The following is a 16,629-nucleotide window of genomic DNA, read 5'->3' as shown; positions in this document are numbered from 1 at the left end:
TTTGCATGCGTGTGTGTGTGAGCGAGAGGACTTCTAATTTGAGCCATACCATCCTAAGAGTTCTATTACAGTAACTGAAGATGTTCATTAGGCAGAAGCTTTTGCAGAGTGGCTGGAGCAGATTCCCAGCCATCTCTCACGCTGTGCTAAAACATTAAGGACTGAAATGGACAATCCACTTGGTGCTTGTCAGTCTCAGTTTCAAGGTTTGAATCTCCTGAAGCTCTGAGCAATGCTGTACATGTTTTATGGCCAGCCTATCTGTGATCTACAAGTTTGCAGATTGCTGATTTGGGCATGAAAAAAAGTTCCTGCTTRTTTCCCTAAGATATCTAAATGCTTTTCAGACAACTTTCAGAAATCAAGTCTTGCTGAAACGCAGCCAGTTCTACTATACGTTATTCAGCTACTTAACAGCTTAGAGGATTGATGTAATACAGTTTAGGATAGGATATGAAAGAGTATTTTATCATGACAAAACATCTGGGAGACATTGGTGAGGTGTTTTTTAGTTATATCAGCTTATTATTTCCTATCTTTATAAAGTCTGAAGGACTGCTGGAAGCAGCACAATCAGACTTCTGTAATTTTGGACTAGATAGGAGATTATCCAAGCCACATGCTGAGTTTCAAGCACCAGGACAGTGAAAGGCAAGTATCTTCAGAGATCTAGACCTTATTGAACCACTTGAATGAGTGAATGAACTTTGAGACCAAGATGACATACTCATTTTCTACAGAAAGATTTACATTTCTCCATAGTGATTGTTTCAGTAAATCTTAGTCTTCCCTTCTGTTTTGTGGCCAAATATTTGTTAGGAGTATCTTTTAATATTTGGAGAATCTACCCCTTTCTTGGAAAAGCTTTGTAGACTGGCTGTCAAGTGGAGCTGTTGGACTATTAATCCTGTTCTCCCTTTGCAGGGATACCATGTGGAGGATTTTCACTGGCTCACTCCTAGTGGAGGAAAAGTCCAGTGCATTGCTACATGACTTGCGGGAAATTGAGGCCTGGATATACCGTCTGCTCCGTTCGCCAATGCCTGTGGCTGGTCAGAAGCGGGTGGATGTGGAAGTCTTGCCGCACGAGTTGCAACCAGCTTTGACCTTTGCTCTTCCTGATCCATCCCGCTTCACCTTAGTGGATTTCCCATTACATCTGCCTTTGGAGTTGTTGGGAGTGGACACCTGCCTCCAGGTGCTGACCTGCATTCTCCTGGAGCACAAGGTAGGAAGGGAAGAATTGATCTTTACTGATAGGTATCTGGGAAGTTCTGCTCTGTCCAAACCCAGGTAGGCCAAATGTGTAGAAAAGCTGTCCTTTGCAGTCTCTGGAATCATTTTGTTTGAGGAGCAAGGATTAGTGCTGTCTGAAGTTCCCATTTGGAAGGGTCTTACTGTCATTCTAAAAAGCATCTGTAGTTTGTTTTCAGGTGGACTAATGAAGGGTCATCCAGCCTCACAGCAGTCAATCAGAGGCCTACAGGGTGTGATGTTTAGATGCCCCTGGGGGAGAATCAGAAGGAAATGGTTACTTCTGTGCTGTTGTGAGTTTCTGTGGTTGCAGGTTGTATTGCAATCCCGAGATTATAACGCGCTCTCGATGTCTGTGATGGCCTTTGTGGCTATGATCTACCCATTAGAGTACATGTTTCCTGTGATTCCACTCCTTCCTACATGCATGGCTTCTGCAGAACAGGTACATAGTTTTCCTTCATTAGCCTTTTGCAAAAGATGTTTCTGTGGTGTCTGAACTGAATGTATTCAGGAATAGTTCTTTTTTACTTCTCCCACTGTCTTCTCAAGGATTGTAGCAAAGACTGCCTTACAGAGACTGTAACATCTTTTATTTAAGATACTCTCCAAGCACATTCAGTGAATAGCATGGTTCAAAGCAGTAGCTCTGAAACAATGGGCTGGAAGGTCATAGATCCCCAATAGTATGAAAAGTATTCTTTATTTATTTATTTTATTTTTTTCCCCTAACTGAATATTGAGATTTAGGGAGGGTCCAAAGCAATAATTAAGAAATCTTGAGGGCTGTTAGTTCAAGAAGTTTGGAAACCATTACCTAGAATTTTTCTCCTCAGAAATATGAAGTTTTGAGTCCTTTTGACTGGAAGCCTGCATTTTGCTGATAGTGAGGTCTCTGTAGGAGCTCACTATTTTCTTTGGAAAGAGAATTCAGATCATCGTATTACTTCAGTGCTATCCTGCAAATGCTTCTGCTTTTTTTTTCCTGCCCTTCAGAGATAACTATTTGTTCTGGATTTAAATAATAAATTAATCTTCCAGTCTGCTGGTCTTAAGCTGCTGTGCAGCTTATTGATTTATGTCTTTTTTCCTCTGCAACTCCACTTATTGGAAACAACAAGAATCTCTCCACTGGTTCTCAACATGCATCTGAAAATATTTACTGTTTCATATGTTTTCTAGAGATGTTACTGTTTAGAAACCTGATTAGCCTTGTAAATTTGGCCTTTACCTTACAACAACATAGACTCAATTTGAGCAGAGGGTGTACTCATCTGTGGCTTGCAGTTTCTCCAGCTGGACTCCTCTTTGAGCATCTTTTTTTCTTGGTCTGTGCTGGATGTTGCAAGCTGTTAGTTTAGCTAAGCTTTTTCCAAGGAGCCATTCAGCTATATAAAGGCTCATCCCTGCAAAAAAATAATATATCTAATTTTTCTACGTTAAAAATGAAGCTCTTAGAAGCAGATCTACTCTCTTGTTTTGTTTGTTTGTTTCTAYGGTATGGAGTCATTCACTGACATTTATCATTGCCTTGTGTACTATCTCCCCTGCTGTAAGCAGATTGTAGTTAAAAATTTGGGGAAAAATGTGTGATATCTAATGCAGATCCTTATTAATGTATCTCTTCCTCTCAGTTGCTTCTGGCTCCTACACCTTACATCATTGGAGTTCCAGCAAGTTTCTTTCTTTATAAATTGGATTTTAAAATGCCTGATGATGTATGGCTTATTGACCTGGATACCAATAAGGTAAGTGATGCCCATCAGGACTTGTGGCTTTGTTTCTAGTGGACTGTGCCCTTTCATCAGTGTGCCTGTGGAGAATTTAAGAATGCCTGTTCTTAAAGGCTAGTCTCAGTCTGCCTTTGCCATTCCTTTCATAAATGTTCATAAATGTCTCTTTTCTGTGGTGAAAGATAAAGTAACTCCTCCCTTGTTTGTGATACTGTAAATAATAACCACTACAAATAACTGAAAATGAAAGTATTGGTGCAGCATGTCTTTTGTTGTTTGTTGTTCTAGCATTTATTGCTGTCTCTGTGTTGGAGATGTAGGAGATTCTAGTTTAGAAATGGCTACAGCTAGGGAATTTTTAGTTTGCTGTGTTTAATTTCAGGTAATCGTTCCCACAAATGCAGAATCTTTGCCAGCGCTGCCAGAACCAGAAGCTTCAGAGCTGAAAAAACATCTGAAACAGGTAAGAGGCACTTTGGAAACGGGACTTAGATTCAGTAGAATTGTGCAGATGTAGTCTTGCGCAGCTGTTCTATGCCAGACAAGAATGCAAATCACCAAAAGCAAAACATGTTAAAAACAGTTGTGTACTCTGGCACATTGGAGAAATGTGGGCAGGATACCAGAGAACTTGAATACACTTGTTCAAGGAAGTGCCCCTCAGTCAGTGAGTCATAGCAAGGTCTCCTTCTCTGAATGTGGAGGCGCACTAATCACTAGAGTGGCCAACTTAGAGGAAGGGGAAAAAAAAATGTTACAGGGACCTCCTCTTTTGAGGCCCATAAACCATATGATTATTTTCTGACCTGACTAGCCTAAATAKTTTTTTTGGATCTCTGTAGTTTTTCCAAAGGATTTCACTGTCATCTTTGTTACCTATTTCATCTTTTGCTGTCTCTGCTACTTCCATTATTCCACTTTCACGTTAGAACTTAGCAGCATTTTGAGCTTGGGGAGCAATATCAGTTGATGCAGGTGTTAAGTGGTAGGTATCCAGTTGCTGCTTTTCTTTCTTAAAGCAGGGAGCTGATTTGGAAAAGTGAGTGACCATGGAGGTGTATAATTGCAATTAATTTCTTGGCCGGGAGAAAGCTAATTTGAAATGCTCTTGGACGCAGCAGGTTGTCTCTGTGTTTCTTGCTGTCATTTGGGGCTAACTTGTTTTTATTTGGTGCAGAAAGTTCCAGATTCCTCCTTTTACATATGCCATGTGGGCTTTAAACTCTGACTTGATCTGTCTGTCTATGATCATCTTTGTTTCCCATCCATTCACAGATCTGTGTGTGAGGTCTCAGTCTCTCCTCTCAGGTCCTGCTAAGCCATTAATCAGCTTGGGTCATCCTGGCTGATCATGCCAAGCAGGTTTTATCTTTTATTTCTGTTTTCCTTGTGCACGCTGCATGCAGTATCTAAAGGTAAAGTGTATTACTGACCTGATGAGGTCTTCTCTTTCTCTCTTCTCATAGAGCAGGAGAGCGAAGTGCATAAYCTTTGTAATACCCCAGTACCTCCTGTCAGCACAGGTGGAAATAATGCATTGCTTGGAGTTTTGTTAGTTCCATCCCTCCCCACTCCTCACACTTCTGCCTCACCCCCTTGCAATTTCAGGCACTATTCAGCAAAACTCTCTCACTAGGGCAAAGCTGAATTGATATTCAGCTTAAATAAAACAGAAGAATAAAACGTGATTTCCTTGATTGACTCTTTTTAAAATTCTCAGAGTGTTCATTCAAACACAGGGTTTGCTGGTTGGTCTACAAAGTAGAGAAGACTAAATTGAGGCCCTTGTCACTAAGATTAACATGTTGGTGTGCCTTTGGGTCTTAATGTCAATGAAAAAAATGCAGGATATAATGCTTTTAAACTGTAGTGGAAAGATCTTAGCTRTATCAAAAAGGACAGCCTTTCCACTTTCCAAAGAAATTGTAGCTAGGTATGGATGTTTGGGGGTGGGGCAGTCTGACCTCTCTATCAAAATATGCCTACTTTGTGGTTCCTTTTATTTCCTCTCATTTGTGATACTTGGTAGTAATAGATTTTTTTTTCCTCCATTTGTTTCTCTGTGGTCATGTGTTCGTCTTGGCTCTGATGGGCTGCTGCTGTTATCATATGATCTTCCATCTTGCCTCCAGTGTCTGATTAGCATGACTGCAATCACTCAGCAACAGCTGCACACTCCTGACAACAAGGTTCTTTATTTTACTCTTTTCCCCTCGATTTTACATTTTACCCTTTTCCTTTTGGTGTTTTGATTTTTTACTTTKTWTTTATTTATTTATTTATTTATTTATTTGTAAAATAAACACATGAGGACTCAGTGGGTGAAGGGGAGAAATGAAGGAGATATAGGATTGTTCTGACTCTCCAGGATAAAATTTCCGGTCCTGCTGCTCCATGCTGCATTTTCCTGAGGCCATTTTAAGGGCTGAAGAGGATGGTAGGTTTATGGAGAGATGAATGCCTAATTCAGACAGGAAGTAGAATATTGCAGGGATACAGACAGATGCCTGTGTGGAGATAATCTGCACACTGTCCTGGGATATCAAACTCACCAGTCTAACTGCAAAGTTGCAAGGCAGGTTTCAAGGCCTCTATGTCCCAATGTGCATTCAAACTACACATGCCAAGTAACTCTCCGATAAATTGTTCAGAATCCCATACAGCTAGTGGTCAGATTTGTATTACCTGTTTTTACTTCAGAAATGATATAGCAGTGCAGAGCTGTGTGGCACCCTTTGGTTGACTCCAGAACTGTCTCATCATTGAGAAAATTGTTTGGATAGTCCGCATGAACAAGGACAGGGAAATATTTCTTGGCTCAGTGCAGGAAAAGAGATGGTTTAATACACACAAAGGGAACATGCTCAATTGCTATGACTGCCTGGAGGGCAGGGCAGCTCTGCTCTGGCTCTTGTTCATTAAATAATTTTTTCTTACTGAGTGTGTTTGTAATGTCCTTTGTCAGGCACTGGCCAGCATGAGTCTGAATACTCAGCCCATTCTTAATCTAGAAAAGTTCCATGAGGGGCAGGAGGTGCCACTGCTGCTGGGAAGACCACAGAGTGATTTGCAGTCCACTCCCTCCACAGAATTCAACCCTTTGATCTATGGCAATGATGTGGACTCTGTGGAYGTGGCTACCAGGTGAGGCTGAATGGAAAGGTAACGCTAAGTTTCTATAGAGGTTGCACTTGAAGGCAGCACAGATGCTTCTGTGGTCCTGTGATGAAAGCAGCATCTTGGTTCTACTGAAGATTCCACTTCACATCATGGGTGGAAGGGAAAATGAATAGCACTTACAGTGTTTGTGTTGGGTCTGTTAAATGCATGAACATAATCATCCATCTTGACAGGGGGGATTTTTTTTTCTTGCATTCTCCTGTAGTTTAGCCATGTTACCCTGGACTTGTTAGTCTGATGTTGTCTCCTCAGCTTAAATTACAGACTTTGAACTGCAAGAAAGCTGGAGACTTGGTTGTTGCCTCAACTAGCTGGTATGAGAAAGATGTCTGTCCTTGGACGGGTCTTGGTGCTAAGATGATGAATTAAAACAAAGTGGTTTCTTGATCTTTTTTTAGAAATTTTCTGGGAAGATTAAATTTTTGCATTGGGTTACTGTTCTTCAGAGGTTTGAAACATTGCCTACTGCATAACTTTTAAAGGCTCTCTGTCTTTTACTCTGTTTCTTTTTATCTGATATGTTGCCCTCTGTTTCCTTTTAGGGTTGCTATGGTGAGATTCTTCAACTCACCAAATGTTTTGCAAGGCTTCCAGATGCATACCCGCACTCTTCGTCTTTTCCCACGACCAGTGGTGGCTTTTCAGGCCAATTCCTTTCTTGCCTCTAGGCCAAAGCAAACTCCTTTTGCAGATAAGCTTTCCAGGACCCAGGCAGTAGAATACTTTGGAGAATGGTCACTCAACCCTACTAACTATGCTTTTCAAAGAATTCATAACAGTAAGTCTTAGTTTTAACTTTCCTGCGCAGTTTGTGTATTGCTGGAACTTGAACTACAGAGAGATTCTAGGAGAGAACTTGGCTTAACACCATATTATTCCTGCTGGGGAGGGATTTCCAGTTCAAGAAACCTTATTCTATTCTTACATATGTCCTGATAGGTTTCTACTGCATCCCCTGCTATTAGCCTCCCATTCTTCCAGTAAATTTCACCTCTTGTATCTTGTTTGCTTGCAGAGTAGTAGTTTTGTATGTTTTTCAGAGCAGAGATTTTCTCTTCCTTTGTGCAAGACTTACAGGGGTAGCCTCACTGTGAATGAGGCCTCTGACAGAAGGGAACAAGTTCAATTAACTCTTTTCTTGTTTTCTGTGCAGACATGTTTGACCCAGCATTGATTGGTGACAAACCTAAGTGGTACGCTCACCAGCTGCAGCCCATCCACTATCGTGTCTATGACAGTAATTCTCAGCTGGCTGAAGCACTGAATGTCCCRGTAGAGAAGGAAACGGACTCTGATGCCACTGATGACAGGTTAGTGGAGAGCATAACTCTTGTGATTGTCACTTCAGATATTCTGGCCTCCTTCTGCTACTTTTCTCTTGCAGCCTTTTTCTCTAGCCTCCTAAGTTACTGTTTCATTTCTTCCATCTGGGCAGAATACTGGTGCCAAAGCAGATTGCAATGTAGCAACCTCTGATCCCTTTTCTAGTGTCGTCTTAAGCCTTCATTTAGCACAATTCATTTGCATTTAGCTACTTGTGTGCCCCTTGCTGTTTGATACTTCCTCCTGCCATAATATTTTGTTCCTCCATGCTGCTCTCTCTTGGGTTTTTTTTTTCCTACTTCAGTACTACAAGCTTTCCTGCCCATTCTACTGCTCTTTCAAATCTCTGCTCAAAGCACATGGTTATACAAAGGTTGTTAGTATTACCCACTACTTGAGACCTTTTTTGTATTCAGTAAAATGAGAATAACTTCTTTGTTTTAGTGATTTGAAGTATATTCTTCAGTTTTGCATCTAATTTTATTAACTTTCATTTTCTGTTAACCTATGAGATCTTTCAGACTGGGAATTGTTTGCCTTTTTACATTCTGCACAGCACTAGTGATGCTGACAGAGTTGGATTTATCATTAGTTTAAAAATGAAGTATTTTTTCTTGAGATTTCCAGTTCCTTTGAAGCTTTTATCCCCAACTCYACTGAGAGTTCATACACTGCCCACCTATGCTTGACCTCATTAATTTTACTGAAAACCTTAAATCTCTTCCTGTGTTGTCTCTTCACCTATCTCAAAGTTATTTCATTTGCTCTTATCTCTCACAAAGCCAGCCCCAACTCCAGCCAGAAGTTTGTTCATAGGGACTGTAATATGAGATTTTAAGAGACACATGGAATCAGTGCTGATTCACATCTTTGAAATATTTGGCCCTCCTGTTGCTGTGCTGCCTCTCATCTCTCTCTCTCACCTGTCGTGACAGTGGCAGTGACAGTGTCGACTATGATGACTCAAGTTCCTCCTACTCCTCCCTTGGTGACTTTGTCAGTGAGATGATGAAATGTGACATTAATGGCGATACCCCAAGTGAGTAACTCTGAGAGCTGTGCTTTCACTAAGCCCCCATAGGTGGTTCTTCCCCATTCGCCTGTACTGTGGCAAGGATGCTGCCTCTTAAGTCTCTGAATCAACAAGATCTGTCATAGTCTTGCTCTGAGGTAGAAGAGACTTTATCTTTTTACATCCAGAGCAAAAGAAAGGGCAAAAAAAAAGATACTTCTGCTTATAAACAAAACCTTCCAAAAGATGCTGGGGGAAAGAGGAACGGAATTAGGTGCTGCTGGACAACTGACTTGCTAGATCTGGGAATAACTTGCTGCTGCCAGCAGATGTGGTGTAATGCAAGCAGCAGAGTACCGATTTTCTCCTGCCCCTAWATGTTGGTTCTTAGTGCTGAATTTAATGAAGCACTCATCCTAGTGAGGACAGGAAAATTCATTCTTTGTGGTTTGTACGGAGGCTACAGCAGTAGCTTCTCTTGTGATAGTGAGAAACTACTGCTTTGTTTAAGCAACTAAATATAGAAACTACAGTGCATTTTCTGTGTCCCAAGGACAATAGGTATTTACAAGTTGCAACAAGGGAAATTCTGCTTGGAAATGAGGAAAAACTCTTTGCAGTGAGCATGGTTAAACACTTTAATAGGTGYCTAGAGAAACAGTGGGATCTCCAGCCTTGGAGACTTTTGAAACTCAGCAAGACAAGGCCCCAGTCAACCTGCTTTAACTTTAAAGTTAGCTCTGCTTTGAGCAGGTGGTTGGAATAGATGACTTCCAAAGGTCCTTTCTAACCTAAATTTTTGTGATTCTGTATTCTGCTGAGCAGTCCTCATCTGCCAGTGATCATTAGATGAACAAGAGGCTGAAGAAGGCAGTACTCCTTATTGCAAAATGATGTGTTTGCAGATGTTGATCCCCTGACTCACGCAGCCCTTGGTGATGCTAGTGAAGTGGAATTTGATGATTTTCAAGAATATACAGGGGATCTGGATGAACAGGCCATGGACAGTGAGCACTCCCAAGAGAACAACCAGCCTCGTTCAAGTTCCAGCACTACAGCCAGTAGCAGCCCCAGCACTGTCATCCATGGAGTGAATCATGTGTGTACTGGGATGAGTTCAGCCCAGAGTTCAGACATGCTATTAGGATGTGCAGAAGGGCAGAATGCACGTGGCTCTTTTTTGAGGATCGCGAAAGCTAATAGGACTGTGAAACCGTGTGCAGAATAGCTTGCATGCTCTTTCTGGACTTTCTGAGCAAGGTTGAGTTTATCCTGTGCTGAGACAGAGGATAACTGTACATAGAAGCTCCCATGCATTGAAGAATACATTATTAACATAGGGGTGCAAGATGGGACTGCAGTAATTGCTTTTAAGCAGTCTGGAAAGATTTGATGTGTGAGAGGAATGAAGAGTGGGTGGTAGAACCAACATGAATCTGTGGGTCATTTAAGAACGGATGTTGTTTCCGTAGCCACAAAGCCGTATAATGGAGAACAGTTATCCTGAGCTAATGCTTAACAGATCTATGTTACAGGGTAGTAAGCCCCTAAAACAGTGCACAAGTACTGCACTGTTTATGAAACCATAGGATAGAACCACTAATAGAGGTGATGGGATGGGGTTGCAAGTCAGTGCAAGGGCCCTGTAGACCACCCATTTTGAAATAATTGTTCTCTTCCTGCCATTCAGTTGTATGTAATACAAATTGGCAAACAAGTCAATGGTTTGACTGGTCCACAGGAGTCGGCAGATTCAGCAGAGATGGAAGAGAAGATAGTTGCTGGATTTTCAAACCATCTCCCTTCCTTGCCCCTGCAACCAAGCTTTCCCAAGATGAGCTTGGACCGTCGTGAGRGTGACAGCCCAGCTGGCAGCATGAGTTCTGCAGAAGGGGTGGTGAGGAAGCGAGAGTACGACAATCCTTATTTTGAACCACAGTATGGATTTCCTACGGAGGATGAGGATGATGAGCAGGAAGAGAGCTACACCCCAAGATTTAACCAGAATCTTAATGGAAACAGGCGAGTCTCCTTATCTCTTGTCCTTCTTGCCCAAAACWGCAATTTTGGGGTTTCCGTTTGTTTCATGTAGTTTAACACTCAGTTGCTCAAATGTCCTTTGCACCTGAAGTGTTCTATTGGTCACTGTTGTTTGCCATTTAATGCTGAAATTCCGCAAACTCTTCTGGTTTGACTGCAGGCAGTTGCTTAGTTCACTCAGTTCCTTGCTTTTATTTAACCAGCAGGAGCTAACAGAAGTGCCAGTGTTTCCTAGAAGTGTTCTAGGATATCACTTGCTGATTCTTGGAAATATTAGAGGAATTTTGGTTGTGAAGCCTTGTCTCCTGGGGATAAGATATGAGGGGCTTTGATACTATAGGGACAGAAAACATTGGATTTTCTTGTTATTACCCCTCAAAGCAGACCCCTTGAACCCCTGATCCTCAATGCGTTTTTACAGACAAACTTCCAGTATGCCGTGAAAGAGAGTGAAAGCCTAAATACGAATATTCTTCACCCTTCTTCCCAATCCCATCCCCTGCTGCCATGTTAAGGGTAGTGTGATGAAAACTGATGAGGAGTGAGGCTACCTTGTATAATTATGCGAGATGATGCTGTTGATTGGAAAAAATGCTGATAACAGCTGTATTTATTTCCTTAAAGGTCTCAGAAGCTACTGCGCCCAAACAGCTTAAAATTGGCCAATGATTCTGATGCAGATTCAGACTCCAGGGCCAGTTCCCCAAACTCTACCATCTCCAACAACAGCAGTGAAGGTTTTGGGGGCATCATGTCTTTTGCCAGTATGTACTAATACATTAAAGTGTTTTTATCTTTTATGTTAGAGACTAAAGAGAGTTGCGATAGAGAGGTGGCTAGTCGAGAGGATGATTTGATTGTTAAATTGTCAYCAGGTCTCCAGAAATCATGTTAGGAACCACAGGACCTGTTTAACTTACATTGCTGATAACCAAAGTTGTTCTTAGTGAAAAATACCTAAAGCACTAGTTATATGGTTAGGCCCTTGAGTTATACGTCACTTTGAGGTGCAGATTAGAATTTTTCAAATATGTTTTAATAAAGAAGTCTACTGGTATGGAAAACTTCCATTCATCAAAAAACTCTGTGTTAGAAAATGTGATCAGTTGAGTCTTGTGCTACTGTGGGGAGCATGGGAAGGAGTTTGTGGCAACGAGGAAGATGTGTTGGATGTTTCTAGTAAAACGATTATTACTAAAATAAGGCTGAAAAGGATGACTTAAGCAGATTAAGTAGTTATACTCATGTTTTAAATGAACATGTTGAGGTGTTAAGAAATAATCAGCTTGTTGATCTATATGAGATGCTTCCAGGCTGTATGCAGACTTAACCGAATGACTGTTATGTTGACAGATGTTAAAGATCTGTCAATGCTGGGAAAARCTTTTGTTGTGTGTTTTCTCACTATAAATAAAAAGCTTCTATTTTAAAGCAAACTTCTGTGGCAGCTTTATGGAGTTTCATAAGGCTCTATGCACAATCCTCACTTTGGGCTTACATATATTGGAAATTTTCTGTCGTCATGTTTTCTCATGTGGTCCCTACCATTAATTTGCTCTTAAAAAGTGAATCAAATTGGAAGACATGGTTGATGTGAGGTAACCTGTTTAAGTGCAGGAAGACAAGTGGATGTTGTCGGTACATATTGGTACAAGATTCAAAGATACAATGGCAATAATTGTAACATAAAAGCTGAGAATTAGATTGTTTTATACAGTTCAGAATTACCTAACCACAGATACGGTTGCATCATAAATGASAAGACGTACTTCTAAGATTCTAGGTAATAAAGAAATACTCCATCATTAGGGACCTTGAAKAAAAAGGTGAATTGCAGGAAGTTTAAGAGGTTTGGGGATGTACAATGAGCATTAGGCATTTAATTTTTTTTTCTGTTGTAGGCAGTCTGTACAGAAACCACAGCACAAGTTTCAGTCTGTCCAACTTAGCCCTACCAACCAAAGTTGGGAGAGACAAGAATACTCCCTTTCCCAGCCTAAAAGGTAACCATTTTCCCTTTGTTTCCTACAGCCTTTACATTCTTGTGACTGAGCAATCTGAGGACTTACCCCTAAAAGGCATTTTAGGGGTAAAGGCATTTTGGTAATTTGGGTTAATACTTGTGTTGAGTCTAATCTTTCTCAGATGGACTTCTTTGCAACAGTTAGGTTCTGTTGGAATGAGCAACTTGCTTGTCCACTTTATTGTAGAAGATACAGAGTGAATGTTGGGATGTTGTGGGTTTTTTTTTTTTTTTTTTTTTTTTTTTTTTTTTTTTTTTTTTTTTTTTTTTTTTCTTTTTTTTTTTTTTTTTTTAATTACTTTTCATAAAGAATGGGAACCAAGATCTGGGTTCTACTTCTGCACTAATACATCTTCATGATTAGCTTTAGGCAACTTGTTTCAGTGATTCCCCATTTTTAAGGGGGGATAATGCTTGCCTACCTCCAGTGGAGACTGAGGTCTACATAGGTTTCAAAAGTGTTAATAGTCTTTTCAGTTAACCAAATGGAAAATTACCCGATCAAAGTTAAAGTATACCCATGCTTCAGCTCATTCAGAGTGAAGATTCATCCCTAACTTAAGCACAGACTCTGCTAGTTGGAACATCTTCTGTTTGTCTGCATTAGATAACATGATTGAACAAAAACTAGAGAAATTACCTTCTTACACTAAGGAATTAGTCAGCCTGGCCATTCTGGCACTGAATGTGATAGTAGAACAGTGACTGAGGACACTGGTGTGTTTTAGTGTTGAGACCTTTTCAGCTGGTGAACTGGAGGAAGGTTTTATTTTGCCTTTTGAATTATTCTATCTGATTAGAACTTGCTGCTTTTGTTTTAATATGTCGATTTATTTATTTTTTTCTTCCTCATCATTTTCATCGGTAAAGATTACTTTAATCTGGAAGTGGGAAGGGATGTGGATGAAGGTTGGTATGATGTTTTGCTGACCTTTGACCTTGTAGAAACAAAGGCCAAAAGCTGAGTTTTGTGTTTTGGCTTTGGACTTTGTTTTTGAGACAAGTAATTGTTCCCTGTGTGTAAAATTAGGGGGAACAGGACTGGTATGGTGAAAACACTAGCAGAGATTCTTTTTGACAAAATTCTACCAGTTGGTTGCATTTTCGTGTCCAATTGCACAGGATAAGATGCACACTTCAAGTCAGGGTTATTTTCATGGGTAAACTTCTTAATGACTGATTCCATGCATTGGAAGAAAACAGTGATGGGTTTTGCCATTCCATGTTCATGCTTTGTGCCTCATCTTCTGCAGTCTGGTGTTCTGTTCTTGATGACAATAATGCTGTAGGGCCTTTAATATTACTATGCTGCTATGAGGATGAGATTTCCGTGGAGTTGTTTGGTCTGTTTTGTGCATGTGCAAGAGTGTGTATGTGCTTGTGTTCACTTATGTGTGCATGCTGCCTAACTAGTGTTCCCACTGGGCACTTTGATTTTTAAAGGTGTTTTTGTCTCTGTTAAAAGGATACAAAATAGCTGAGTAACTCTTTTTCTTAATCAAGTGTGTGTGGTATCCTGTGTCARTAACTCTAATGGGAAGTGATGCTGGGACTCCATCTCATTGCTACTGTTTGACTTTTCATCTTCCTTTTTGATTTTTATTTCATGCACATCCATTAATATTGTTTTTTCCTCAGTGATGCAGATGTTTTTGATAGTGCCCTTGAAATGCAGTGTGTGCAATAGTGCCCTTGGAGGTGCAATACATTGGTTCCACGATGCCAAATTTCAAGTCAAGCACTATCTATTAGATTATTTAGGCTGGCCCTTGTTGACTTGGGCTTTCAAGTGTCCTTCCTGCTCTAGTGTCATTGGGTTTTGTTTTGATTGAGGTGAGGGAGGGCTGGGAAGTAGCTGGTATTTGGATTTTTTTTTTTTTTTTTTTTTTGATGCTGATGGTGGGGAGTGTAGATATTGTAGTACACTACTAATTGTATATTTTGTGTCCCAGTATTTGGGTTAAATACTATAATGGAGATTATTACTGAAGCTGGCCCAGTAAGCAATGAAGGTGGGTTCCCTACAGCATGAGCTGTGCATGATATACCAATTTCCAGCATTCCCTATGCCTGACTTTGGGCTACCTTTCTCACTGAGTAACCAGTATCACATGATCTATACTAGTCACCCCCAATACATTATGCTTTTACATATAGTGACTAATTTGAAGATGGTTCTTGTTGTGGAACTGCATGCAGAGCAGCAAAACTTTTCCTGCCTTTCACCTCCTGCTCCCATTACCATCTTCTCTTTTTCTCTCTGCATTACTCCCATTACTGTTTTCTGCCGATGTGTGATGCTAGAATATGATATATGCTGCTGCTTTTTGGAGTTTCCATTTTGTTTGAAGTCTGTAATCCTAATAGGTGTGTTAGCCACCTTAGCATTGCTTGTTACTGTTCCGGGAACAGATTGTTTTTCCCTCCACCCCTCTTCCTCTTATCCTATTTTCTCTCCTGCTTAGGGAACAGGCGAGCCCTTGTGGATCAGAAGTCTTCAGTCATTAAACACAGCCCAACAGTGAAGAGAGAATCTCCATCACCTCAGGGACGAACTAGCAACTCCAGGTAGAGTGCATGTGTGTCTGTGTATGTGTGTATATATATACATATATATATATGTACACACACATATATACATGTATATATATATATATACACACACACACACGTGTGTATAAATATATATGCACGCACATACATATGTGTATATGTATGTATATACACACACACACAATGTGTATATAAATATATATACACACACATACATATATATGTGTATATGTATGTATACACACACTCACATACATACATAAACATACTTTTTTTTGAGTGTGAAGTGTTGTTACAAAGGTCTCCAACTTCCTAAGGAAAGATGGCCAAATTTTAACTGTTGAAAACTATGCAGTATTTTTCTGTTGTCCTAAGCTTGCACACATGACTGTCCGAAAAGATTTCATATGGATGGCCTTTCAGTTAATAGTACATATATGTGTTTTTCTGTGCTCCAGACTATCCACTTTTGGTCTGAGTTCCGAAAAGTTTCTAGGTCCTGAAAGAGTCTGCTTTAGCTCAGTATTTTATCTTTGTAATTGAGTCTGTTCTGAAGGAGGTAGTCTAGCCAGTAGCGGTTTAGCGGACCGCACAAGGGATCAGCTGAGTCACATGGAACAGTTTGATTCCATGAGTTCATGAGAAGTGCTTTTCTCAGCCTTGGGAAGGGAATTGGTATGGTGCAAGTAAACACTACCTGACCTGTGCCTGAGCATTATCCTCCCTTTCTTCCCTAACAGCCATGTGTAGAGTGAAATYTACTTTAAGCTAATAGGGATGGGAGGCAAACAAGGACAAAAACTGTAGTTCGTATTGGGAGGCGCTGCAGGCTGCACAAGAGTTCCTTCCTTCCTACTTTCMCCCACCTGTGGCAAAGCAAGATGAAGCAGTACACCCTACAAGGCTGCTGCACTAGTACCGTTAGTTGGGGTTGCCCTTCACCTTTCAAGTAAAGCCTACAGGTAGGACAAGGCAAAGGTGGTGGTATAAGAGATTCCTGTGGATTCTGAGGGTTGCTGTGGAAGTAGACAGAGGTACTGKGGAAAAGCTGATTACGGCTTATTGTAGAAAATAAGGAGCAATGAAAAATGCTCGATACTGCAGCTATGGAACAGAGCCTGGGCTGTGTGCAGTTGTATTAGCAGCTTGCTTAGCTAAACTGAGGTTATTTTCTTGTAAACTTAGCTTTGATACAAAGTGCATTTACAGGTATATCCTGGCCATATCTCTCTTCCAGTGCAAGCCTAGACAGGTAGAGGACTAACTTCTGCCTGGTATTTTCTTTTTTATATATATCCGTCAGTGAGAACCAGCAATTTCTGAAGGAGGTAGTACACAATGTTCTCGACGGGCAGGGTGTTGGCTGGCTGAACATGAAGAGAGTCCGGCGTCTTCTGGAGAGTGAGCAACTCCGTGTCTTTGTACTAAGCAAGCTAAATCGCACCATCCAGTCAGAAGAAGATGCTCGACAGGACATCATACAGGATGTGGTCAGTGCTGAACTCAGCAGA

General features: G+C 40.7%; 1 protein-coding gene across 6 annotated transcripts in view; it reads left to right on the top strand.

Moving 5' to 3' along the window:
* Positions 1 to 16,629, top strand: part of MADD (MAP kinase activating death domain) — a 76,208-nt gene that overhangs the window by 22,046 nt on the left and 37,533 nt on the right. For 3 of the 6 annotated variants that reach the window (XM_085305876.1, XM_085305842.1, XM_085305883.1), the window contains exons 4-19: positions 925 to 1,228; positions 1,568 to 1,699; positions 2,889 to 3,002; positions 3,370 to 3,450; positions 5,120 to 5,176; positions 5,953 to 6,131; positions 6,710 to 6,945; positions 7,321 to 7,477; positions 8,426 to 8,529; positions 9,408 to 9,601; positions 10,244 to 10,524; positions 11,167 to 11,306; positions 12,444 to 12,545; positions 14,518 to 14,577; positions 15,031 to 15,133; positions 16,422 to 16,608. In XM_085305876.1, the coding sequence (XP_085162002.1) occupies positions 925 to 1,228; positions 1,568 to 1,699; positions 2,889 to 3,002; positions 3,370 to 3,450; positions 5,120 to 5,176; positions 5,953 to 6,131; positions 6,710 to 6,945; positions 7,321 to 7,477; positions 8,426 to 8,529; positions 9,408 to 9,601; positions 10,244 to 10,524; positions 11,167 to 11,306; positions 12,444 to 12,545; positions 14,518 to 14,577; positions 15,031 to 15,133; positions 16,422 to 16,608 (2,431 nt within the window). The remainder of the gene's footprint in view (positions 1 to 924; positions 1,229 to 1,567; positions 1,700 to 2,888; positions 3,003 to 3,369; positions 3,451 to 5,119; positions 5,177 to 5,952; positions 6,132 to 6,709; positions 6,946 to 7,320; positions 7,478 to 8,425; positions 8,530 to 9,407; positions 9,602 to 10,243; positions 10,525 to 11,166; positions 11,307 to 12,443; positions 12,546 to 14,517; positions 14,578 to 15,030; positions 15,134 to 16,421; positions 16,609 to 16,629) is intronic. The other 3 variants (XM_085305850.1, XM_085305858.1, XM_085305866.1) reach the window with 3 other exon arrangements.

Source organism: Rhea americana, unplaced genomic scaffold, assembly GCF_003343005.1.
Source record: "Rhea americana isolate MKP2758 unplaced genomic scaffold, rheAme1 scaffold_102, whole genome shotgun sequence".
In the NCBI taxonomy this organism is placed as follows: domain Eukaryota; kingdom Metazoa; phylum Chordata; class Aves; order Rheiformes; family Rheidae; genus Rhea; species Rhea americana.
Note: the sequence above shows the minus strand (reverse complement) of the source record. Positions and strands in the feature narration are given on the sequence as shown.